At 38.4% G+C, this 27,922-nt stretch overlaps 1 protein-coding gene across 1 annotated transcript in view; it reads right to left on the bottom strand.

Moving 5' to 3' along the window:
• Positions 1 to 27,922, bottom strand: part of SPTLC3 (serine palmitoyltransferase long chain base subunit 3) — a 127,668-nt gene that overhangs the window by 58,116 nt on the left and 41,630 nt on the right. The window contains exons 6-7 of the mRNA XM_059896098.1: positions 16,059 to 16,183; positions 13,492 to 13,585 (exon numbers count right to left, since the gene is read on the bottom strand). Of these exons, the coding sequence (XP_059752081.1) occupies positions 13,492 to 13,585; positions 16,059 to 16,183 (219 nt within the window). The remainder of the gene's footprint in view (positions 1 to 13,491; positions 13,586 to 16,058; positions 16,184 to 27,922) is intronic.

Below are 27,922 nucleotides of genomic sequence, written 5' to 3'. Positions count from 1 at the left end.
ATAAAGGGCTTAATGTAGTGCTTGGCAGCAGTGAATGCTGAATAAATGAGAGTTAGGATCTCAGTACAGTCGTCCCTTGGTATCCATGGGGGATTGGTTTCAGGAGCCCCTGTGGACACACGAATCTGCAAATGCTCAAGTCCTTTATATAAAATGGCATAGTGTTTGCATATAACCTACACACATCCTCCCATATACTTTAAATCATCTCTAGGTTATTTATAATACCTAATACAATGTAAATGCTGTATAAATAGTTGCCAGCATGCGATAAAGTTTTGCTTTTTGTAACTTTCTGGAATTTTTTTCCCAAATATTTTCCATCTGTAGTTGGTTGAATCTGATGGGTGTGGAACATGCAGAAATGGAGGGCTGACTGTAATTGTAACATTTGCAGTCCAGGAAGAAATAAGCCCTGGTGATAAATTCTGCTAAAACTGCACTTCTGAGTTGTCTACTTTTCCTTAGAGAGTATAGCTTTTGGGTGTTCTGATTTTGTTCAGTTCCTCATTCTGATTTTGTGGGAAATAAAGAAATGATGAATAGCTTAAAGTTATTGGTCAATCCAGGTCACATAGGATTCAAAGTTTATTATGATGGTCTGCAATGGTTTGACTACACTTCAGGTATATTTTTCGCATACAGAATGCAAAAATTCAAGGGCCCAGAATTCTGATTTATTTACTATGGTTCTAAATAACAACTGGGTATCCTCTAGTATTGATCTACATAAAAATAGGACCTCTTCTCCCCCCAAAGTCAGGAGAGTATCCTTAAGATATAAGCAGAGGACACAGGTGGAGCAAAGTCCAGGAAAGCAGAGCAAGTGTAGTTGTATGAAATCCCATAATCCTGATGTTTAAGAACATTCCAGTTTAGGGGGCCATTCTTAAACTCCATCTCATAAGTTATTAGCTCCTATTTGGGCTGGTTGCATGCCTCCTGCACACATAGGAAGGCAACTTTCATCTTCTGCAGATCCTTCAAAAAATCTCCATGTTATCATTTCAATCTGCATGGATACGTATTAAGGATTAAAGCATCATTGTTTACTGAGGTGTTTAGTATTATCCTGGGAATAGTAAAACAAGATAGAGCGCCAGCAGCAACTGATGCCTTACCTATTAGGACTCCACTTAATTATTTTCCCCTCTATATGCCATCTCACCTCCAGGACCTCTCAAGTGAGAAGTCGTTTCAAGGACCCTGGAGGTAGACTTGCTCTCAAAGGTGGCTGTTTCTGTGGTGTAAATACAACAGCAGAGAGAGTTGTTCATGGGTAAAAGTCCTGTTGAGCACATTAGTGAGTGAGAACAAGGGATCTGTGTACCTGAGAATGAAAGTGTATTAGTTTCTTACAGCTGCTGGAAAAAATTAACACAAACGTAGGGCTTTACGAAACACAAATTATCTTACATTTCTGGAGGCCAAAACTCTGAAATGGGTCTTACTGGGCTAAAACCAAGTCGAGGTGCTTTCCTTTCTGGAAGCTGGGTCGGGGGGGACCCATTTCCTTGCTTTTTGCAGCTTCTAGAGGCTTCTGGCATTCATTGGCTGTGGTTTCTTTGCTCTCCAAAGCCAGCAATGGCTTGAAGTTTTTCTCACATGGCATCACTCTGACACTCACTCCTCTGTTTCCCTTTTCCACATTTAAGGACCCTGTGATTACCCTGGACCCCGTGCAACCTCTTTACTTTAAGATTATCTGAGTAGCAACCTGAATTCCATCTGGATCCTTCATTCCCCTTTATCACAAAATATAATATGGTCACAGGCTCTGGGGATTAAGACACAGGCATGTTGGGGGACCATTATTCTACCTCCCACAGAGAACTAAAGAGCCATAGCAGTTCATACATAACAGAATGTCATGGATTAAATGATGGACTCTGACCCTCACCGCATGTGATCCTTAATTGGGAAAAGCAGGATTTGTACAGACAGTGCCAGGCTTCACCACTGAGGGGCTCTATGATCTTGGACAGGTATTCAACAACCTATTTAGGCCTGAATCTCCTCACCTGTAAATGAGGACCGTCCACAGGGTTAAATAAATACATAAGAGAAGGTTATTAGCTCAACATCTGGCACAGAGTAAATTCTCAATAAGTGCTATTTGCTGGTATAACATAACCACAGCGAACATGTATTATAAAGATATAGATAAGAAGTGTTATCTATTATCTGGGGGTATAAACAGAGAGCATGAGGGTTAAGTTACTGAATGTTTTAAAAGCTGTGTAAAATTGGAAGATAAAATGAAATCCTTGAATTATAATATCGGCAAAGGATTAAGGAATTACAATTTTGTCTGAAAATAATTTCAAACTTAACAAAAATATTTGCAAGAATAAGAATACTACAAAGAACACCCAGGTACATTTTACCCAGATTCATCTATTAACACTGAATCCCATTTACTTTATCATTCTATCTATCTATCTATCTATCTACCTACCTATCTATCATCTATCTATCTATCATCATCATCATCTCTATAGAATTTCCAAGGGAAGACTGGTGAATGGTACAATTTGGGCTGAATTCCAAATGATAAATGCAGATAGAGAAGGTGAGATATTGCGATTTGTAATAAGAAATGATGTATTTGGTCTTCATTCACTACACTGTTCCTGGCACATAGCTCCTAAAACACTTAGAATTTCCTGAGTGCTGAAAACTATATTGGTGTCTTTTGTTATGTTAATGATATGACTTTTGGAAAGCACCTAAGGATGGGGGCTGGTTGCCAGGGGAACTGACCAGTGACTAGAGGGTTGGAATTTTCAGTCTTTCCTCCCAACCTCTGGAGAGGGTTAGGGGCTGGAGATTGAGTTCAATCACCAATGGCCAATGGCCAATGATTTAATCAACTGTGCCAATGAGACCTCCATAAGCCCCCAGAAGGATGGGGTTCAGAGAGCTTCTGAGTCGATGAAACAAACCTGGAGATTCAGGGAGAGGTTGTGGAAGCTCCTGCATGCTTTCCCACCCACCTTGCCCTGTGCATCTCTTCCATCTGGCTGTTACTGAGTTATAACCTTTTATAGTTAGCTGATAATCTAGTAAGTAAACTGGTTTCCTGAGTTTTGTGAGCTGCTCTAGCAAATTAGTTGAACCTAAAGGAGAGGGTGATGGGAACTTCTGATTTTTAGCTGGTCACTCAGAAGAACAGGTGACAACCTGGACGTGAGATTGGCATCTGAAATGCGGACAGACCTGTGGAGTCTGATGCCGTCACCAGGCAGATAGTGTCAGAAATAAGTTGAATTGTTGGATGCCCAGCTGGTGTTGCAGAATTTCTTGTTGGTGTAGAGAACCCCACACACATTGGAATTGGTTCCTGAATCATTAAAGGGACAAGAGAACTGCTTTGAGGAGAGCTGATCTTTACAATCCATAAAGACAAACCTTTTCCACCTGATGCTCTTCAAAGTTTTAACTCAAAGTTGCTTGTATCTCTGTTTTCAGCTCCCCTGGACACCTGGGAGGGCTACTAAATGCTGTGAGCAAAGCTAATCCCTCCAAGGGACAGCATGGCACACAGCAGAACAAGCACTTTTCCTTGCTTCTTGAAGTACATACATCTTGTCTTATATACATGTCTTTGTGGCTCTACATTAACTGGCCAAGGCCTTAATTTTAAGGCTCTTCTCCAGTAGTTCAGCCCCACACTCAGGACACACTTGGGGGTCTTGCTGTCTTTGCACACTGCAGATTAGTCTTCTGTTTGAAACTTCCTTTCCCTCACCCCTGATTAGAATTCTCTTAATCCTTCAAAGTCTATGGCAAATGCTATGCATTTCATGCAGTCCCCTTAATGAGATGACCTATGCATTCTTCTGGGTCACCATAATGTTCTCTACTATCCCTTAGTGGTGCTGGTGATGACAATGACGAGGATAATAATAATCATAATAACACAGCAGGTACAAACAATTCAGTAGTTTCTATTACCAGGTATTGTGCTAAGCACTTCATATTCCTTCTCCAGCATATCATGAATCAGGCATCATAATAGAGATTATTTTTGGAATTAGTAAATAGAGATCTATGAAGGTTAAGTAATTTTCCTAGGACCACATGATAATAGGCTATAGAACAAGGACACTAATGTTTAGGTCAAGGCCTATACTTGTTAGGAAAAATACCAAATTGATGGTTTTAAATTTATATATGCTGTATGATAATTAACATTTTAGGAAAATTTATTTATAAGGAAATGTATAGATCTTAAGTGCACAATGCAATGAATTTTAATAAGAACGTGAGCATCACCCCACTCAAAATAACAACATTTCTATCACCCCAGAAAGTTTTTCATGCCTCTTCTTACTAATTTTCCTCCCCTGCAAGGAGAGGCGAATATTGTTGTGATTTATATCACCACAGAATTGTTTTATCTGTTTTTGAGTTTTCTATAAACAAATTCATACCGTATGTACTCTTTTGTATATGGTTTATTTAATTAAAAATGATGTTTCTTGAGAGTCATCCACTTTGTATCAGTAGTTTATTCCTTTTTTATTGTAGAATTGTCTTCTATTATATGAATAAGACATTTTTTTTTCTATTCTCCTATTGATAGATATTTGGGTTGTTTCCAGTTTTGAGTATTATGAATAAAGCTCCTATGAACAGTCTTGTACAAACCTTTTAGTGGACATATGCTTTCATTTTCCTGGGAATTCTGAGCCGTGGGATTTCTGGGTCATAGCATAGGGATGTGTTTAGCTTTACAAGATTTGCCAAAGGGTTTTCTAAATGAGTTGTGCCACTTACATTACAGTTGTGGGATGGGTGAGTGTTCTAGTTGCTCCACACCTCTGACAACATTTGATGTCATCTTTTGGATTTTAACTATTCCAGTGGGTGTGAAAAGATACATTTGTCAAAGCCTTTACTCTTAACCACTGCCCAATACCACTGTGGCCCTTTTTCACTTCAACCCATGATAATTACTTTTGTATATATCTGCTCCTCCTGCTAGATTGTAAGCTCTCAGTTAGCAAGATATTACCTTATCATTTTTATAGTTCTCCAAAGCCCTAACATAGCGCCTGAATCAGAAAAGTTGTTTGATAAATGTTTAGTGAGTTTTGGCTTAGAACACTTTTTCTGCATTTTGTGACTCCCTTTACCAACTTTAGACCAGGAGTGTAAAAGAGTGCTCATCATGGTGACAGGAAGCCTGAGGATAGTTAATGTGACAAGGTGTGTCTGGTGATGTATCTCCGGGCATACTTTCAAGATCCAGGGTCAGCTTAGACTAAATGAGTTTAGAAAATAACCTTATATTAGGGCTTATATCCCTCACTATGCATCAGAATCACGTGGGGAGCTCTGAAGAAATGCAACTGCCTTGGTCCCAACCTGAATATTTTGATTCACTTGTTCTGTAGGTGGACTGAGTCATTGACCTTTCATAGCTATTCCTAGATGTTTCTATTGTGCAACTAGGACCGTGACATTCCTTTGCCCTCAGTAGAACTGAGTGAAGAAATGAGAGGCTGCCATTGATAGATGTTTCTCTCCAAGAGTGAGATCATCATGTTTAACCATATCCATGGATGCAACTACAGTTGAATAATTATCCACTATTTCCTTTATCCTTCCTCCAGAAGACAGAATTTTTGATCACCAATTACCTGCCTTGCCAAAGAATCAAAAAGGCATAGCACATTGTTCTAATGTCAAAAGCATTTTCCTTCATCTCCTAATAAATTCATTTTTTGAACCCCTGAAAGATGTCTACTCCAAATATGAATTCCCAACACTGTGAAGATAATTTGAATCTGGATGTAACAATTGATGATAAATGAAGAAAAAGGAACACAACTGGAGGAACTAAACTTGGCTTATCAGAGATGAAAGCAAAGACTGAGTGGTTGATGTAACATTAAGAAATGGAGTCAACATATTTTGAATTAGCATTGAGCTAATGGTCAGAGTTGAGCTGTAGGTCTGAGGGGCCTCAAGTCTGGTTCTTGCAGAGTTGCTGGCCCTGAACTTCACTCTAGAGTGTTCTTCTCACACAGCCGCTGAAGCGGTTCAGTAAAGGCATAGCCAGAACTCACCCCACTCGGTGAGAGGATATATTTCATCAGAATAACTCTACAAGTTGGAAAAGGGGGGTCACTTTGGAATGCTCCCATGCATTGGCTTTCATCTCCTGGGGGATAATTGTTTTATGGTTTGAGGTTTCTGTGAGGTGGGCACAACAGAACTGGAACAAGTCTTCCTCACTTCTTTGTTTTCTTCTTCTCACTTCAATCTTTGTTACTTCCTTGGAGAACGAAGGGAGAGTGCCAAGGAAGAGGAACAGGGAAAAGTGGAGGGGGAGGGAAAGCAGGAGAGAATAGCAGTGAGAAAGAAGAGAGAGAAAACAAGTGTGTGTGTGTGTGTGTGTGTGTGTGTGTGTGGACACATGCATACACACAGAAAGAAAGGAGAGTTCTGATGAGAGTAATGAAGAATTAGGATCAGGAACTTTGAACTAGGAGGATCCTTACACATCATATAGTTGAACACCTTCATTTTGCAGTTGGAAAACTGAGTACAAGAAAGAGGAAAGGATCTACACAAGGTGATGCAAAAAATCAGGGGCAGAGCTGGACGAGAGAACTCAGGTGTCCACCACCACCTCCTTCTAAGTATTTCCTAATACTTCCCGTGCTGCCTTGACCTCATCACAAAACCTCACACCCAGGGGCCTGACAGGGCACTGCAATGACACTGACTAAATGTTTGTGTGTGTGTGGGGGGGTGGGTGGGGTGGGATAGTGAAAGGAGGCATTTAGGCTAAGGAACAAGATCACTTTTTACCTGACTATAACATAAAACTTAAGTCTTCACATGGAAACAACCTAAATGTCCATTGACAGATGAATGGATAAAGAAGATATGGTGCGGCTACCAGCGGCTTCTGCGTAGAAAGAGTTCCCAAACATGGCTGCTGCTGGTGCCTGTCTCCAGGGAGCTCCACCTCTTCGGGGGACTCTCCAACACCAGCAGCTATGTGGATGACAGGCTCTTGGTGCTCCAGCCAGGCTTCAGGGCTGTGTCTCTGAGGTGGGAGAGCCAAGTACAGGGCATTGGTCCACCAGAGGCCTCTCAGCTCCATGTAATATCAAACGGTGAAAATCACCCAGAGATCTCCATCTCAATGCCAAGACCTACCTCCACTCAACGACCAGCAAGCTACAGTGCTGGACACCCTATGCCAAACAACAAGCAAGACAGGAACACAACCCCACCCATTAGCAGAGAGGCTGCCTAAAATCATAATAAGGTCACAGACACACCAAAACACACCACCAGACATGGACCTGCCTACCAGAAAGACAAGATCCAGCCTCATCCACCAGAACACAGGCACTAGTCCCCTCAGCCAGGAAGCCTACACAACACACCAACCTCAGCCACTGGGGGCAGACACCAAAAACAACGGGAACTACGAATCTGCAGCCTGTGAAAAGGAGACCCCAAATACCATAAGTTAAGCAAAATGAGAAGACAACGGAACACACAGCAGATGAAGGAGCAAGGTAAAAACCCACCAGACCAAACAAATGAAGAGGAAATAGGCAGTCTACCTGAAAAAGAATAATGATAGTAAAGATGATCCAAAATCTTGGAAATAGAATGGAGAAAATACAAGAAACATTTAACAAGGACCTGGAAGAACTAAAGAGAAAACAAACAATCATAAAAAACACAATAAATGAAATTAAAAATTCTCTAGAAGGAATCAATAGCAGAATAACTGAGGCAGAAGAACAGATAAGTAACCTGGAAGATAAAATAGTGGAAATAACTACTGCAGAGCAGAATAAAGAAAAAAGAATGAAAAGAATTGAGGACAGTCTCAGAGACCTCTGGGACAACATTAAACGCACCAACATTCGAATTATAGGGGTCCCAGAAGAAGAAGAGAAAAACAAAGGGACTGAGAAAATATTTGAAGAGATTATAGTTGAAAACTTCCCTAATATGGGTAAGGAAATAGTTATTCAAGTCCAGGAAGCACAGAGAGTCCCATATAGGATAAATTCAAGGAGAAACATGCCAAGACACATATTAATCAAACTATCAAAAATTAAATACTAAGAAAAAATATTAAAAGCAGCAAGGGAAAAACAACAAATAAAATACAAGGGAATCCCCATACAGTTAACAGTTGATCTTTCAGCAGAAACTCTGCAAGCCAGAAGGGAGTGACAGGACATATTTAAAGTGATGAAAGGGAAAAAGCTACAACCAAGATTACTCTATCCAGCAAAGATCTCTTTCAGATTTGATGGAGAATTTAAAACCTTTACAGACAAGCAAAAGCTAAGAGAATTCAGCATCACCAAACCAGCTTTACAACAAATGCTAAAGGAACTTCTCTAGGCAGAAAACACAAAAGAAGGGAAAGATCTACAATAACAAACCCAAAACAATTAAGAAAATGGTCATAGGAACATACATATTGATAATTACCTTAAATGTAAATGGAGTAAATGCTCCAACCAAAAGGCATAGACTGGCTGAATGGATACAAAAACAAGACCCATATATATGCTGTCTACAAGAGACCCACTTCAGACCTAGGGACACATACAGACTGAAAGTGAGGGGATGGAAAAAGATATTCCATGCAAATGGAAATCAAAAGAAAGCTGGAGTAGCAATTCTCATTTCAGACGAAATAGACTTTGAAACAAAGACTATTACAAGAGACAAAGAAGGACACTACATAATGATCAAGGGATCAATCCAAGAAGAAGATATAACAATTGTAAATATTTATGCACCTAACATAGGAGCACCTCAATACATAAGGCAAATGCTAACAGCCATAAAAGGGGAAATTGACATTGGTACAATCATACTAGGGGACTTTAACACCCCACTTTCACCAATAGACAGATCATCCAAAATGAAAATAAATAAGGAAACACAAGCTTTAAATGATACATTAAACAAGGTGGACTTAATTGATATTTATAGAACATTCCATCCAAAAACAACAGAATACACTTTCTTCTCAAGTGCTCATGGAACATTCTCCAGGATAGATCATATCTTGGGTCACAAGTCAAGACTTGGTAAATTTAAGAAAATTGAAATCGTATCAAGTACCTTTTCTGACGACAATGCTATGAGACTAGATATCAATTACAGGAAAAAATCTGTAAAAAATACAAACACATGGAGACTAAACAATACACTACTTAATAACCAAGAGATCACTGAAGAAATCAAAGAGGAAATCAAAAAATACCTAGAAACAAATGACAATGAAAACACGATGACTCAAAACCTATGCGATACAGCAAAAGCAGTTCTAAGAGGTAAGTTTATAGCAATAAAATCCTGCCTTAAGAAATAAGAAACATCTCAAATAAACAACCTAACCTTACACCTAAAGCAATTAGAGAAAGAACAAAAAAACCCAAATTTAGTAGAAGGAAAGAAATCATAAAGATCAGATCAGAAATAAATGAAAAAGAAATGAAGGAAACAATAGCAAAGATCAATAAAACTAAAAGCTGGTTCTTTGAGAAGATAAACAAAATTGATAAACCATTACCAGACTCATCAAGAAAAAAAGGGAGAAGACTCAAATCAATAGAATTAGAAATGAAAAAGGTGAAGTAACCACTGACACTGCAGAAATACAAAGGATCATGAGAGATTACTAGAAGCAACTATATGCCAATAAAATGGACAACCTGGAAGGAATGGACAAACTCTTAGAAATGCACAACCTTCCAAGACTGAACCAAGAAGAAAGAGAAAATATGAACAGACCACTCACAAGCACTGAAATTGAAACTGTTATTAAAAATCTTCCAACAAACAAAAGCACAGGACCAGATGGCTTCACAGGCGAATTCTATCAAACATTTAGAGAAGAGCTAACATTTATCCTTCTCAAACTCTTCCAAAATATAGCAGAGGGAGGAACACTCCCAAACTCATTTTACGAGACCACCATCACCCTGATACCAAAACCAGACAAAGATGTCATGAACAAAGAAAACTACAGACCAGTATCACTGATGAACATTGACGCAAAAATCCTCAACAAAATACTAGCAAACAGAATCCAACAGCACATTAAAAGGATCATACACCATAACCAAATGGGGTTTATCCCAGGAATGCAAGGATTCTTAAATATATGCAAATCAATCAATGTGATACACCATATTAACAAAATGAAGGAGAAAAACCATATGACCATCTCAATAGATGCAGAGAAAGTTTTTGACAAAATTCAACACCCATTTATGATAAAAACTCTCCAGAAAGTAGGCATAGAGGGAACTTACCTCAACATAATAAAGGCCATATATGACAAACCCACAGCCAACATCGTCCTCAATGGTGAAAAACTGAAACCATTTCCACTAAGATCAGGAACAAGACAAGGTTGCCCACTCTCACCACTATTATTCAACATAGTTTCGGAAGTTTTAGTCACAGCAATCAGAGAAGAAAAAGAAATAAAAGGAATCCAAACTAGAAAAGAAGAAGTAAAGCTGTCACTGTTTGCAGATGACATGATACTATACATGGAGAACCCTAAAGATGCTACCAGAAAACTACTAGAACTAATCAATGAATTTAGTAAAGTAGCAGGATACAAAATTAATGCGCAGAAATCTCTTTCATTCCTATACACTAATGAAGAAAAATCTGAAAGTGAAATGAAGAAAACACTCCCATTTACCATTGCAACAAAAAGAATAAAATATCTAGGAATAAACCTACTTAAGGAGATGAAAGACCTGTATGCAGAAAATTATAAGACACTGATGAAAGAAATTAAAGGTGATACAAATAGATGGAGAGATATACTATGTTCTTGGGTTGGAAGGGTCAACATTGTGAAAATGACTCTACTACCCAAAGCAATCTACAGATTCAATGCAATCCCTATCAAACTAACAATGGCATTTTTCACAGAACTAGAATAAAAAAATTCACAATTTGTATGGAAACACAAAAGACCCCGAATAACCAAAGCAATCTTGAGCAAGAAAAATGGAGCTGGAAGAATCAGCCTCCATGACTTCAGACTATACTACAAAGCTACAGTAATCAAGACAGTATGGTACTGGCACAAAAACAGAAATATAGATCAATGGAACAAGATAGAAAGCCCAGAGATAAACCCACCCACATATGGTCACCTTATCTTTGATAAAGGAGGCAAGAATATACAATGGAGAAAAGACAGCCTCTTCAATAAGTGGTGCTGGGAAAACTGGAGAGCTACATGTATAAGAATGAAATTAGAACACTCCCTAACACCATACACAAAAATAAACTTAAAATGGTTTAGAGACCTAAATGTAAGACCAGACACTATCAAACCCTTAGAGGAAAACACAGGCAGAACACTCTATGACATAAATCACAGCAAGATTCTTTTTGACCCACCTCATAGAGAAATGGAAATAAAAACAAAAATAAACAAATGGGACCTAATGAAACTTAAAAGCTTTTGCACAGCAAAGGAAGGCATAAACAAGACAAAAAGACAACCCTCAGAATGGGAGAAAATATTTGCAAATGAAACAACTGATAAAGGATTAATCTCCAAAATTTACAAGCAGTTCATGCAGCTCAATATCAAAAACACAAACAACCCAATCCAAAACTGGGCAGAAGACCTAAATAGACATTTCTCCTAAGAAGATATACAGATTGCCAACAAACACATGAAACAATGTTCAACATCATTAATCATTAGAGAAATGAAAATCAAAACTACAATGCGATATCATCTCACACTGGTCAGAATGACCATCACCAAAAAATCTACAAACAATAAATGCTGGAGAAGGTGTGGAGAAAAGGGAACCCTCATACACTGTTGGTGGGAATGTAAATTGATACAGCCACTATGGAGAACAGTATGGAGGTTCCTTAAAAAACTAAAAATAGAACTACCATACGACCCAGCAATCCCACTACTGGGCATTTACCCTGAGAAAACCATAATTCAAAAAGAGTCATGTACCACAATGTTCATTGCAGCTCTATTTACAGTAGCCAGGACATGGAAGTAACCTAAGTGTCCATTAACAGTTGAATGGATAAAGAAGATGTGGCACATATATACAATGGAATATTACTCAGCCATAAAAAGAAATGAAATTGAGTTATTTGTAGTGTGGTGGATGGACCTAGAGTCTGTCCTACAGAGTGAAGTAAGTCAGAAAGAGAAAAACTAATACCGTATGCTAACACATATATATGGAATCTAAAAAAAAAAAAAAAAGACGTGAAGAACCTAGGGGCAAGATGGGAATAAAGACGCAAACCTACTAGAGAATGGACTTGAGGACACTGGGAGGGGGAAGGGTAAGCTGGGACAAAGTGAGAGAGTGGCATGGACATATATACACTACCAAATGTAAAATAGATGGCTACTGGGAAGCAGCTGCATAGCACAGGGAGATCAGTCTGGTGCTTTGTGATCACATAGAGGGGTGGGATAGGGAGGGTGTGTGGGAGGGAGATGCAAGAGGGAAGAGATATGGGAACATATGTATATGTATAACTGATTCACTTTGTTATAAAGCAGAAACTAACACACCATTGTAAAGCAATTATACTCTAATAAAGATGTTAAAAAAAAAGAAGATATGATTCACATACACAATGGAATACAACTCAGCCATAAAAAAGAATGAAATAATACCATTTGCAGCAATATGGATGCAACTAGAGATTATCATACTAAGTGAAGTAAGTCAAACAGAGAAAGACAAATACCGTATAATATCATTTATATGTGGAATCTAAAATATGACACAGATGAACCTATCTACAAAACAGAGACAGACTCACAGACATAGAGAACAGACTTGTGGCCCTCCAAGGGGGAGGGGGAGTGGGGGAGGGGTGGACTGGGAGTTTGGGGTTAGTAGATGCAAACTATTATGTATAGAATGGATAAACAACAAGGTCCTACTGTACAGCACAGAGAACTACATTCAACATCTCGAGATAAACCATAATGGAAAAGAATATAAAAAAGAATGCACATATAAGTGAGTCACTTTGTTGCACAGCAGAAATTATCACAACACTGTAAATCAACTGTGCTTCAATGAAAAAAAAAAAAAAAAAAAAACTTAAGTCTTTAAACTTTCTCAAGGCAGAGTTACAAAAGAGGAGGCATTATCACACTTCTGATAATTACGTGCAGTCTAAGAGCTCAGTCATGGCTTCAGAGGCCGTGCTGCAAGACCACTAATGACAGCGACACTAATGTGTTTGGGTTACACTTAGCAATCTGGGTGTTTAATGCAGTTCAACCATTTGTTCCAGGTCAGCAGAGGTTAACAAGCCAGTAGTGAGTATAAACATGACTGTGTTTCATTAGCTAAGCTCCCAGGTCGAAGAGCAAGGACTAAGCCCCATCAATAATCTTTACTTTTGTCTAGAAGCAAGAGGTACCTATTGGATAAAAACACTGATACTCACTGTTGTGTTTGAAGATCCTTATGGTTGCACCCGAGAGTCGGGCCCCAAGCACAAGAGATGCATGGTTTAACTCATCGCTTAAAATGAGGCATCCCTGGTAGAAAACAAGCACATGAAACATAGGTCAATAAATAAAATGAAGGGAAAACAACATGTGGGAACAGGGACTCACTTTAAGATCTATAACACAGATTTTCCAAAACCCTCTTTAATTTTAAAGGCCAAGAGTTTAAACTGGTGTCTACGTGGATAAAATCCTCTAGAGCAATTTGCTGATGGAGTTGGGGATCTGTTAAGGGTTAACACATTTTTGAAACATTTGCATATAATTTTCAGCAGAGGAGGTCATCCAAGAGCTTGGTTAAGCACCGGGTAGAGTCTAAAGGATTGATGGTTGGCAGGAAAACTAATATGATTTTGGGTGGGTTGTGGATTTGGTGAGGCTTTTCAATCCCATGCTGGATTACTTGGAATGGTTTCGGGGCACTCCTACTGGAAGGCAGGGATAATTTCTGCAAAACATTTCAAGCTCTTGTTTTCTGATTCTCATTCCCTTCTATATTAACATCCACGTAGACAGAGGCATCACTGCTTTACAGTTAAAAACTTTGCATCTGGAAAAGTATGGATGGCAATTCAGTCTGAGGCAGGGAGAGAAGGTCACTCTAATTTACTGCTTATATAAATTACTGTTTGTAAAATTATTTTTCTTTGTTAATTTAAAGATTTCTAAATTATGAAATTGCTCAAGTAGACCCAAAATGCAGAGCCATGCAAAAAAATTAAAAATAAAGACCTTTTTTTAATGGCCACCCAGAATCTTAGAGTTCTCCCTTATATTTTAGAAATCTCACACATGATACATTTTTAAGTTTTTGAGGCCAAAGTCAGCAAAATTCTCACATCTCCATACCCCAGACATTGTGTGTGTATTTATAATTTTTTTTGGTGGACATTTGAGAGTTACTTGTAAACCTCATGATACCTCACCCTGAAATTCTTTAGCACATGTCTACTAGGAAAAAGGACATTCTCTTACACGATCACAATGCAATTATCACACCTTTGAAATTAAACATTGATACAATGTTATCATCTAATATATAGTTCAAATTCAAATTTTTCCAACTGTCCTAAAAATGTCTTGATGCCTTTTACAGATGTTTCCTTTCCTTCTATATTTTTCAATGCAGAATCCAATCAAAGATCATATACTGCATTATATTAGTTGTCATGAGTCAGATTTTTAAAAACATAAATCTGATTATGGCACTTGCTTACTTAAAATGAACAAACCAACTCTTCATTTTTCTCCAGGAGAATTCCCAACACTCCAGCATGATTTACACTATAAGGCTCTTTACAATTTGGTAACTGCCTTCGCCTCTGGTCTCTTCTTCATCCACTCTCTTATGTTCTAATTCTTCCAAACCTCAGCGCTTCACACATGCTGCTCACTCTTCCTTGTCTTAAGAAAATAACTTATTTATCTAAACAGATAAGTAACAGATTCTGTTCTCATGTCACCTACTTTGCACAAGCATCTCAGCCTTTCTCGAGAAGAGTTAGGGGACAACTCTTTTGTCCTTCCTCATTTATGAGCACCCCTTTTCTGTGGTATTTATCCTATGTTATTTGGTGTGTTATTACCCCCATTAGAAACTATATGAATTTACAGGGCAAAGGTCTTGTTCATCTCTGTATGCTCTGTAACTTGCCTCATATGAGAACACAGTAGATTCTCAATAAGCGACTTATTGAATGAATAAAGGGACAAATAACACAAGAAAAACGTTTTGTTAAAATAAATGATTAATAAGCATTTGTTATGCTGAACATTGACTCGGGGGCCTAAAAATTTAATTGATTTTGCAAAACTATCACTGAAGAGGAAGTTTGACTCCCATCTAGGGCTGCAGTTATATAACCAGATATCATGATGAAGGGATTTGCTGGACTCAGCTGGTACTTAGACAGGCTGGGACCTGGGACCTGGGACCCTTTGCTGCAGTGCTTGCACCTGGACAAACCTCTTCACCTCCTTGTGCAACAAAATAGAAAGAAACTATATGGGACTAAAAATAACTGTGTACTTGTGCAGTTGGGGCAAATTTTGGACAACAAGATACAAAAAGACCAAAAAACCCAACTGCCACTTCTGAAGAGCCGGAAGCAAAAGCAGGGTACTGCATATGCCTCTTGCACACAACACTACCAAAGCAGTGGTCAAACCACCTAAGCCACGCCTCTGGCCTTACCCCGGGACCTGCCCCTACCCTCACCCCATATGAGGAACTAGCTCGCTCCCCTCCTTGGGGGCGAGCTCCCCCGCTGCTGCAGCAGGGGCCGCAATAAAGCCTTGCCTGAATCTCTTGTCTGGCCTCTTATCAATTTCTATTGATTAAGGAGGCCAAGCATCCTGGTCGGTAACAGTACATGTATTCAAAAAGCTGAACATCCAAGCCCAAGTAAAGAAACTTCTCAGTCATACGTCTAACAAAGGACCTGCTCAGAGTTATGTCTTAGGAATAACACAGCAGAAGACAATTATGTTAACAAATTCTCACCTTTCCAACGAGTGCAGGGATATTCATTGAGTTCGTTGCAAATCCCATCCCAAAGACCATAGCAGCTTCTACATTCAGGAACTTAGCCACAAGGTCCTCCAACTCTTTATGTTTATCCAAGGTTCCTGCTCATGAAATGATAGGATGGGTGAATCTCCTGTTCTCAACAAGTCCAAGATTGAAAACTCAAATTCCAATGCTTACCCATTACCAAAAGACACATACAAGAGTGCACATAGCAGGTCTATTTGCCATAGGCCGAATCTAGAAACAACCCAAATAACCACACACTGTAGAATGGATCAATACATATACAGTAGAATTCAACACAACAGTGAGAAAAAACAAACTAATGTCCCACACAACAACACAGAAAATCTCACAAATATGTGGTCGAGAGAAAAAAGTCAGACATTTATACACTCATATTGTATGAATCCATTTATATGAAATTTACAAACAGACAAAACTAACCTGTAGTGTTAGAAGTCAGGAAAGTGGTTTCTTTTGTTGAGAGCACGGAGAGAACTTTGAGATGCTCTGTTTTGTTTCTAGATCTGGGTGCTGGTTACGTGGGTACTTTTGTTTTGTGAAAATCCATTTTATACTTACGATTGGTGCACTTTTCTATATATATACTTTATAATGCAATAACATTTATAAAAAATGTCACAGTTCCTCTTTCTTTCCACCTTACATCCCACGAATAATTAATTAAATTCTAACTCCTTCAGAGGGTTCCCGACACTCAAATGCAAACAGAGCTCATGACTTCCATACATGCATCGAGCTATAATTTGTTGAACCTTTGGAATGTGCTAGATTTCAAAGCCCACTATTTAGGTTATCTCATTTAATTTTAAGGGCCCAATAATGCATGTATTATTACTTTACAGATAAGAAAACTGAAGTGGGAAGAGGTCACAGATAAAAAGCAACAGAGATACTCAAGTCTAACTCCAAAGTTCATATTTTTATGACTCTACTACCTTTAAGTGCTTACCCTCTGACCCCTTCTTATAAATAATGCCTCATACCTTACTGAGAGTAAATACTAATGCTTCCCATAGTCTTGTTTGCCATCACTCTAACTTCTAGATCTATACTGTCCAATATGGTAGCCACCAACTACATATGGTTAGTGCAATAGAGGAACTGAGTTTTAAATTTTATTTAATTTTAGTTATTTTTTTCCACTAAACACAACTTTACTGTTTTGGTAGGATTATTTCCCACTTATTTCACTTTAACCAGTGAAAATTTGGTGTCTGAATTGACATGTACTGTAAGGGTAAAATATCCACCATTTTTTGAAGAGAGTACAAAAACAATAAAAATAATATAGTATAGTTCATTAATATTTTACTTATTGATTACACGTTTAAATGACAATACTTGGGATATATTGGATCAAATAAAATGTATTATGAAATTGTTTACCTGAGTTTTAAAAACTTTTTAAAACGTGGCTACTAGAAAATTTTAAATTACACGTGCCTTGCATTATATTTTTATTGGTCTAGATGATACACTTAACAGAATTGAAAAAATGTACAAGTGGACAGGAATTTGCATCCATCCGTATGCAGATTTAACTCAGATTTAAGTTACAGGAATGTTGTTAGCATATTCAGGACTATTATAAACAAGCTTCTATTAATCTAAAGATTAACATATATTACTAAAGAGTGTGATATCAGAATTTTATTTAAATTGGTAAATTAGCTTGCTTATTGAGCTAAAATGGTGAGGAGTTGAACTTTAGAAGGCATTGCATGGTGAGTTGAAGTTTTATTTTGCATTTAACATAAAAGAGAACATGAGATGGCCCATCTTTGCCCTTCCCCTCTCCTCACGCTGCTGGCTGGTGGCCTTTTTCTCAAATCAGGATACATTTATGCTCCAAACTGTCAGAAAACATAGTAAAACAAACATTCTAGCAGAGTCAGTTGTACTCAAGATTTGGGGGTGGGGAATAGTTAGAAATTTAAATTGTAATTTAAAACTTTATTATCCAAGATACACTATAGTGTGAAAAGAGAAACTGAAATTTAAAGATAAAACGTGGGCACATAATCTTTTGTCCGATTTGTTTTTACCCAGCAGAGACTGCATTCCAAAGGGAACAGCTCCAAGAACAGGTAGTGAAAAGTCCACCGGCCTGGCTGTGAGGAGAGCTGGTTCTGACCCCAGCTCTTCCACTAAACAGCTGGGTGGCCTCTGGCTGCCCCTCCCGGCAGTTTCTGGAGAGATTGGGAGAGGTGTTGTTTTAGGCATCTTTGACCTTGGGAGTGGTTTTTCCTCCACCTAGAATGGTCTTCTGGCAGCTCCTAGTCACTCTTTGAGATCCACCTAACATGGCCTCTTTTCTCGGATGCAGTCTCAGCTTCCCCAGGCAAACTTGGTCATTTTCTCCTCTGAGATCGCATGAGCCTCATCACACAATGATTACAGCACTTAGTAAGTTTCACTGGGGATGTTCATGGGGCCATCTTCCTTATTACAGAAAGAGCCCTTGGAGTGCAGATACTGGGTGTGCAGATACTGGCACTCCTATTGCAGTACTGACACATAGTAGGTGCTTGCTGAGTTGCATTCTGTCTTTTGATGGAGAAGGAGGCCAAGACTGAGGCTAGAGGAGGGGATGGCACAGGGAAAAAGGTCAAGAAGTCATGCGATGCCAGGGCAACAAGGCGACCAGGCAGTGAGCACCAGCTTGGAAACGCCGATACCTGAAGAAGGTCTCCAGCAAGGATGGAGGGTGCCCAAACTTTGTTAACTTGGTAATTTTCCCCATGAGGCTTTCCTGCTCAGATGTCAGGGGACAACTGTGTCCTGGCCCAGTCACCCAGAAGTGCATGAGTAGATGTTCACGCTGAATCTGCGTGAGGTCTTCCTCCGCCTACATCTTCCCCAAATCTGCCATAACAGTTACATCACTAAAAGTCCTTAGGATAATACAGGATGTCTTGTAAATGATTAAACAGCCAACCAACTAATGAGACATGGGTGTGTCTAAGAACAGCCTGAGAAATCCCCCTCTACAAGGTCTCTTTCATTATCTTGACTTAAAGAGAGGGAGAAGCAGGGAGGGGCGTGGGGGGGGGGCGGTGGAGGGTGGAAGCAGGTGACCAGATTAGGTCTCCAGAAACCAGACTTCTTCTGGATTTCCAGTGGTCAGGTGGTTAGTAAAGTAATTTTCAAATATATCAGTTTCTACAAATGGATGTCTCACAGCTGAGTTACGAGTTGAGAGTGGTTTTGCATCTAGGGGCTTACCTTCAATTTGTAGAAAAGAATAGTTCCCACTCCCAAACCCCATGATCATGGAGTTTCTCTGTTTAGTGTTCATAGCTCAGATTTTATCAACAGATTTGAGAGATTCCCAGGATGGCTGGACATTTTCTACTCTAAGAAGCCATGCCTTGCAACGTTAGACTGGGCTGGTCTGGGATGGGGTGGGGTTTTTAAGGAAAAATAGATAATATGTCTCTTTCATATTAATGGACCGCTGCTTTCTGCCTCCTGTTCCTCGAATTCAAGAAATAAAAATGTAGGAATTAACACAACATTGTAAATCAACTATACTTCAATAAAAAATATTAAAACTGAAAAAATATGTATAATTGAATCACTTTGTTGTACAGCAGAAATTAACACAACGTTGTAAATCAACTATACTTCAATAAAAAATATTAAAACTGGAGAAAAAAGAAATGAAAATGTAGGAGGACCTTGGGGAAACAAAACTGTCACTAGAAACTTAACTAGCTTGTTTCCACCAACATTCAAGCCATACCCTGATTGAATGGAGATGCCCGAGTCCTGTCAAGTTTGCCCTTGGTGGTCTGAGTACTTGAGGAATTCTAGAAATCATATTCAACATTTTGTTGCTGACATATAACTATGGGCCTTTTTTTTAAATCTCAAGAAAGCAGAGCTATAGTCTTAACTGAAGGTACAAATATATCCACAATAATCTTTATTTCTCTGTGACTTTTGTTTTTTTCTTTAGTCTCTGAAAGTCACATATAGGCTGGTGAGAATGGATCTCCAAATTGCAGTGTTGTGCATATATTGACACTTGTTCTTATCCTGAAGGTTTATTTATCCAGTGGATACTGAAAATCTGCTTTGTGAATAAAAGAATAAATACAAGTTGGGTGTATCCTCTTGCCAGATCTCTCAGCAGTATTTTCACATGCCAAGCACAGGGTATGCCACCATCAGTCAAATCTATAAAAATCAGACTCGGGAAAAAGTAGCAATATTATGTTTATGAACTCTACATTTCAGCTGATTTTTTAATGATATTGGCCTTCATATTGACACTGATTAATAGTAAAGAGTGTAGGTGTTATTAACAAGTCTGTTTCACAACCACCTATTCTTCCTGTGCAGCACACGTGAAGACTAATTTCCAAACTGTGACAGTAGTCTCTTTTCGTCCAGAATATCCTGTTTGTTGATTGTTCCTTAGATGTGACCTAGGAGTAGGTGGTCATTTATTGTGGCAACCTGCCAGCCATCTCATCTGGCTGTTCCTACTGTGCCATGGCTCTCAGCCCACTTCTGAGCTTGAACTGGTGATTCCTGCATTAAAATCAGCATCAACCCTTCTGCCTAAAAGGAGTCCACCTTTCAGCTCTTCACCCAAAAGCACTTAGAACACCCTGCTCTTCTGCTTATTCCACTTGTGTCCAGTCTGGTAGGGGTTACAGAGCTACTAAGCCTCTTGAGTACCTTTGTTTTCCTGTGAAACATTCAGAGAAAAATCTTGAAGCCAGATGGGTTGTCTGAAATGGGTCTAGAACACACTGTCACACTGAGCAGAGGCCACCACTGCTGGGTCAAGAGACCATCCATCCTGATGAAGTTCAGTAAAACAGCAGAAACAATTTTTATCTACCCAACTTCCTAGGCCTTTATTTTTGGCAAACCACTTGCCATCTCTTGGCAGGTTAAAACGTTAATAGATAATTAGAATCCGATGCAAACAAAAACCTTGAGGCGTGGATATGTGATTATGATGAGCTTTCCTGTCACAAATCATCTTGATAAGAGAATTTTTAAGTGGACCAAGTGATGACCTCTACCTCACCTCTGACCACATACTCAATAGAGTCATGTTTCACCCTTCTTTTTTTTCTTTAACATTTTGTTTTGATGTAATTTTTGACCTACCGAAAAGTTGCAAGAATAGTACAAAGAATCCCCAAATGCTTTTCACCCAGATTCCCCATACGTTATCATTTTAGTACATTTCTTTAAATATCATTCTCTCTCTCTCTCTATGTGTGTGTATATATATATATATATATATATATATATATATATATATATATATATATACACACATACACATGTGTGTGTATATATATATACACATACGTGTGTATATAATTATATATAATATATACAATTATATGAAATTTTTTGCTGAACTATTTAATAAATTGCGATCATGATGCCCCCTCTACTCTTAAATATTTCACTCTGTATTTCCTAAAAACAGGGCAGTCTCTTATGTAACGCCAGTACTATTATCATTGATATAATACTATTATCTACTGTACAGATCTAATTCACATTTGATTCTCTCGCTTTAAAAACCGACCTCTGAAAACAAAGATAGAAGAAGAAAGGGGAATGAAGCAACTTATAATGAGGGTCCACTTATGTATATGGTTATTTAATCATTACACCTCCACACACTCTATAAAATAAGCATCTTGGTCCTTATCAGTGAGCAAATAGATGCAGAAGTGATGCCACTTACCCAAAGGAGATAGAGCTAGTAAGTGCAGGCCACCTACTTAACAACGTGACAACCTACCCTGTTGAAACATTTCAAGCTTTATCTCAATTAATTGTCATAAAAATTTTTGAAGTTGGTACTGCTGTTATCTCCTTTTATAGATAAGGACACCAAAGCCTGAGAGTTTAGTTCACTTGCCCAAGGTCATGCAGTTAGTAAGTCTAGAGCCAAGGTTCAGATTCAGCATGTGTGACTCTAGAGAGGTGACTCTTTCCCTTCCTCAGAACACTCTTTGGGTTGGTTTTTTTTTGGCTGCGTTGAGTCTTCATTGCTGCATGCTTCTCTAGTTGGGGCGAGCAGGGGCTACTCTTTGTTGTGGTGCACAAGCTTCTCATTGCGGTGGCTTCTCTTGTTGCGGAGCGCGGGCTCTAGGGTGCGTGGGCTTCAGTTATTGGGCCGCGCCGCCTCAGTAGTTGTGGCTTGTGGGCTCTACTGCACAGACTCAGTAGTTGTGGCGCACGGGCTTTGTTGCTCCACGGCATGTAGGATCTTCCCTGAGCAGGGATCGAACCTGTTTCTCCTGCATTGGCAGGCAGATTCTTAACCACTGTGCCACGAGGGAAGTCCCCCACTCTTTCGGTTTTACCCGAATCTGCGTTTTCTGAATTACAACTCTTAAGACACAAAATAAAAGTCTATGTTCTTGGCAGCCTTGATACTAATTATTGTTTGACATTACCAGTGGTTAAAGGATATACACGGGTACTGATATCTATGAAAGTTAATCTATATTCTTAGTATATTTGGATGTAACAGGATTTTTAGTCTAAATTAAGTAAAGGAGGGCTTCCCTGGTGGTGCAGTGGTTAAGAATCCACCTGCCAATGCAGGGAACACAGGTTCAAGCCCTGGTCCGGGAAGATCTCACATGCCGCGGAGCAACTAAGCCCGTGCACCACAACTACTGAGCCTGCACTCTAGAGCCCACGAGCCGCAACTACTGAGCCTGTGTGCTGCAACTACTGAATCCCGTGTGCCTAGAGCCCGTGCTCCACAACAACAGAAGCCACCACAATGTGAAGCCTGCGCACTGCAACGAAGAGGAGCCCCTTCTCGCTGCAACTAGAGAAAGCCCAGGTGCAACAACGAAGACCCAACACAGCCAAAAATAAATAAATAAATAAATAAATTTATTTTAAAAAATAAATACAAAATAAATAAATGAAGTAAAGGAGACTATAATTTGATGTACACTGATGTACACTGGATTTGGAAATGTGGACAATTGTTATTCAATCTAGGGGATTCTTCTTCCCAAGTTTCTGTGATGGCCAGTACTTACCTATATCAGCAAACTTTTTATAGAGAGGCAGAGAGAGAATATTTTGGCTTTGTGGATTGTGTGGTCTCTGTTGCAACTAGTCAACTCTGCCATTATAAAGTGAAAGCAGCCACAGACAATACACAAAATACTGGGTGTGGCTGTGTGTCAATGAAGCTTTATGGGTACTGAAATTGGAATTCAATATATTTCATGTCACAATATATTATTTTAATTTTTTCAGTCAATTAAAACTGTAAAAATGACTTGTAACTTGCAGGCAGTACCAAAACAGGGGCAGCTGGATTAGTTTGGTAACCCCTGATGTAGCTGGTCTCTGATTTAACTTTGAACAGTATGGGGCAGTGCAAAGAGCTCGTCAGTGGGACTCAGGAGAACTGGTATCTAGTCTTCTCAGCCTACTGACTGCATGAACATTGATTGGCAAGTCATTAAAAATCTCTAGTCTTCATGTATCTTATGGTATTTTTCTAGGTGAAGAGAAGTGGTAGATGATCTACGTATTCTGAAATTCTGTGAGTTTCAACTTTTTTTTGATCATTCCAGGTGTTACCCTGCTGGCAAGTGTTATACTTATGTAAAATCACTGGCATATCTTGTTAAATTGTTATGTTTGCTTGGCTTTGTTGAACCTACAGGGCCAAATTCTTCACTTGCAGAAATATCTCTGCTAGTTGAAATTTGGCTGTGCTGTAATTTCTATCACTCTCAAGGGAAGGGCAATTACCTTGTCAGAATTATAACAGGTATCAGGAAATTGCCAAAAGGCTTTCAGAAACCAAGATACACTTTCATTTTCCTCCTCCCAAACTATTCCCCTGAGGATCCACCTTCCTTTACAAATATTCTTAAAGGAAAATAAAAAGGCTTGAGAGAAATGCAATGAAATCTCATTGATCAGAATTTACAACAGTTTAGTCTGAAAGGAGCTGGCACTGTCTATGAATAAAGGTTTTGCTGTGTAAATTAAGAAGGTAATACTAATTGAGATGGAGACCTTTATAGCCTATTTAACTGAATCCATTACTTTAAAGCATATTTATAGCATTGATTTGCATCAAATCCTGTTAATTAAAATTGCTTTTTTTAAAAAAAGAAAGCAAGATCTCTACTTGGTAGCAATTTCTTAGAAACTGCTATTTCCATAGGAATTTAAAGCTGATATTTATTTGAAATATGTTTTAAGTTACACATTTTGCAAATTCAGGCTGGCCCCTTCTTCAATATTTAGGTCAGCAAGATTGCACATTCCTGGAATCTAGGTACAAAGGTTTGAGAAAGAAACCCAAGAAGAGCCTAAGTACTCTGAATGAAACAATAGCAGAGAACTTGTCAGGTAGAGAAAGAGGGAGACACACTGTCTAACGGCTAACAACAATGTTCTCAAACTGAGAAATAGAAATTTCAGGGAATTTGTACATAACTAATGTAAAAATCACATTTGAAACCTGAGAATGGAAAATAACATCCTATTATATCCAGTTTCATTGGTTCCTAAGTCAATGTGTTCTTTCTGATGTTTTTAAGATGAAAATATTTCAAGCCTACTTCTTGAAATTGCAGCTATAATTTGAAAGAAGGTTCTCAACTAAGCAGTTTTTAGGTAGACGTACTACTCAGGTTTTCCTGATGTGATGAATCAAGCACAAGCCTTTCCTTCTCAAAGGAAAAATGTCTCCACATAGAAATGATCTTTCATTGGCACAGAATTAGTCTTCTGGCATTCCATGAGTTTGTTTTCTTAGAAGTGAACTTCTGACTAACAGTTGCTAGGTGAAACTCTGGCATCACTTATAGAGCATATAGATTTAGATAATGTACTGTTACTACACATCCACTTTTAACCATCCAATGCTTAGGGAAAGAAAGACCAAGAAGCTACACTTCCTTGTTGACCAAAAGCAGAGAAGAGGGGAGAAAGTGAAGGAAGAAATTTCTACATATTGAGGTATAGGGAAATCATTCTGGTTTATACATGATTTAACAAACTTTATGCTAACTAGAACAATCTGTCTATGGCCTGTCAAACATGCATTGTACATCTGATTTAACCATTTAGAAAAGAATGCATTTAAAAAAAAAAAAAACAAAATGGAGTAACTGTAGTTCAGGCATCTAAAATGGACCCAGGCAGCCATTGTGGATGTGGTTTCAGACATGTTCCTGCATCACTGAGACTTGAATTTTCTGAACTTTGTCAAACTCAAGGACACCACCAGCCGTCCTCAAAACAATATCAGCTAAGAGCTGCCAACTGCAAACTTACGGTCTCACGGTCTGCCCTTGTAACTATGCAACCATTTCAGACCTCAATCAATCCTTATTTAAAAACACGCTTACCTCTTGCCAGTTCTAGTTATAATTCTTGATAAAAAACTCATGTAACTAACTAGAATCTTGCAATTTTTGCCTTTATAAGCCTCCCGCATTTCATAGACTGGTGGGTTACAATTCTAGTGTTTCTTGAATTTGTGTCTCCCAGGCTGGCTATAGTCCTCAATTTGGCTGGAATAAAACTCTTTTCTACTCCTGCTATAGATTGTTTATTGATCCTTTCCATCAACAAACAGAAACAAAAGCTTCTCTCTAGTTTGCCTGAGTTTATCCTTTCCTAAATTTGGAAATCTGGACCAGCAATGTGTGTCAGAATAGACTCAGAGATAAAAATCAAATTGCTTCACTGATTTCTGGGTGTATCTTACCTACTTTCCAGTTTTTATTTATAGGCTCCATCCCCCAGGTATATGTGGTATTCATTCCACACAAGGTGAAAGACCATTGCATTTTGGAAACATTTTGACAATTTGGTCAAGAAAGTCAGCCGTGCTAGATAGTTTCCAGTGGTTCCCAAAGTGTGGTCCCCAGAGCAGCAGCATCAATATCACCTTGGAACTTGTTAGAAATGCAAAATCTCGGGTCCTATTCCATACTGACTGCATCAGGAACTCTGTAGGTGGGACCAACAATCTGTGTTTTTCCAAGCCCTGCAGGTGATTCTAATGTGAGCTAAAGTTTGAAAACCACTGGTTGATGGTAAAAAATCCACATAATCTGCAGCAGAAACCCTCCAGTACACTGAAAAAATCTGGTCAGTCTGATTCAGTGGTAATGTCGTAGAAGTACTATAACTATTTTCATAAGACTGTGCCTTCATCTTAAGCTCCTGGTGACTTTTAAGCAAATAATTAAACCAAAAAATGTGAGGTCATTGTGGAAAAAATAGAAAATACTACACAATAAAATATAACCATCTTTATCAGTACAGATATTCATGTAAAATATATTTTTAAAAGTGGACTCATAATATACATACTGTTCTTGTTTTAGTCTCTTAACAATGTATTTTCTTTTTTTATTGAAGTATAGTTGATTTATAATGTGTTAATTTCTGCTGTACAGCAAAATGATTCAGTTATACATATATATGCATTCTTTTTCATATTCTTTTCCATTATGGTTTATCACAGGCTATTGAATACAGTTCCCTGTGCTATACAGTAAGACCCTATTGTTTATCCATTCTATATATAATAGTTTGCATCTGCTAATCCCAAACTCCCACTCCTTCCCTCCCTCACCTCCCCTCCCCCTTGGCAACCACAAGTCTGTTCTCTATGTCTGTGAGTCTGTTTCTGTTTCGTATATAAGTTCATTAACAATGTATTTTCCATTTTACAGAAGAGAAAATTGAAGACTAGGAAGGTGTATATAATAGTTTATCTCAGGTCCTAGCTAGTTAAAAGTAAGGACTAGGATTTGAATCCCAACAGCCTCATCCCAGAGCCTTTGCTCTAAATCATGGTGCTGAGCAACTACATTATAACTTTGTATGGCTAAATAATATTATGTTAAACAGATCTACCAAGTATATTCAATCACTTTCCTTGCTGGAAATGCCTCATTTCCCCAATTTTTCTATTATCAAATACAATGCAATGATTATTCTCGATCATACATCATTGAATACTTACTCAAAATTTTCAAAGCAAAATTTCTCAAAATAGAGTTGCTGAGTTAAATGGTTTGCAGTTGATACATTTTCAAATTGCCCTGCAATTTACTCTGTCAGTAGTATAAAAGGGTGCCCTTTTCTTCACTCCTTTGAAACTTTGGGATATTATTTTCTGTCTTTTGCCAATTAGGTGAAAAATGGTAACTCCGTGTCTTAATAATTTTTTGATTATTTAAGGGGCAGAGTATTTTCCACAAGCTCATTGCCCATTTATATTTATTTATTTTTCTTAATTGTCCATTTATGTACTGGATCTACTTTTAAAGGTAAAATTTTCATTTAAACTAGAATATACATAGAAAATGGGAAACAAATTGTACATATGGAGCTCTATGAAGTTTCATAAAGTGAACTCACATAACTGTATCAAGGTTAAAAAAAACAATATGAACAGCTTCCAGGAAGTCCCTTTTTGCCCTCTTTGTCACCATCCACCTCCCCCAAAGGTAAAGTATGCATTCTAAACAGGAGTGATATTGCTCTCAAAGAGGTGAAAATTGGTTTTTGGAGGGGGAATATCTTACTCTATTTATGTGTAAAGCAGAGATATCCATGTACTACATAAACAAATATATAGTGTATCTGTGGTATTAAAGTATCATGAGAGGAAGTGATAATGAAAAAAAAAAAGGTTGAGGGACATCACACTATCCTACTCTGTTGTTTTGCCTGTTTTGAACTTTGTCAAAATCTTGGCCCACTTCTTAAACTGGGATGTTCTTTTCCTTTTGATTTGTAAGCATCTTTACACG

This window comes from Balaenoptera ricei, chromosome 15 (assembly GCF_028023285.1).
Source record: "Balaenoptera ricei isolate mBalRic1 chromosome 15, mBalRic1.hap2, whole genome shotgun sequence".
Classification (NCBI taxonomy): Eukaryota; Metazoa; Chordata; class Mammalia; order Artiodactyla; family Balaenopteridae; genus Balaenoptera; species Balaenoptera ricei.
Note: the sequence above shows the minus strand (reverse complement) of the source record. Positions and strands in the feature narration are given on the sequence as shown.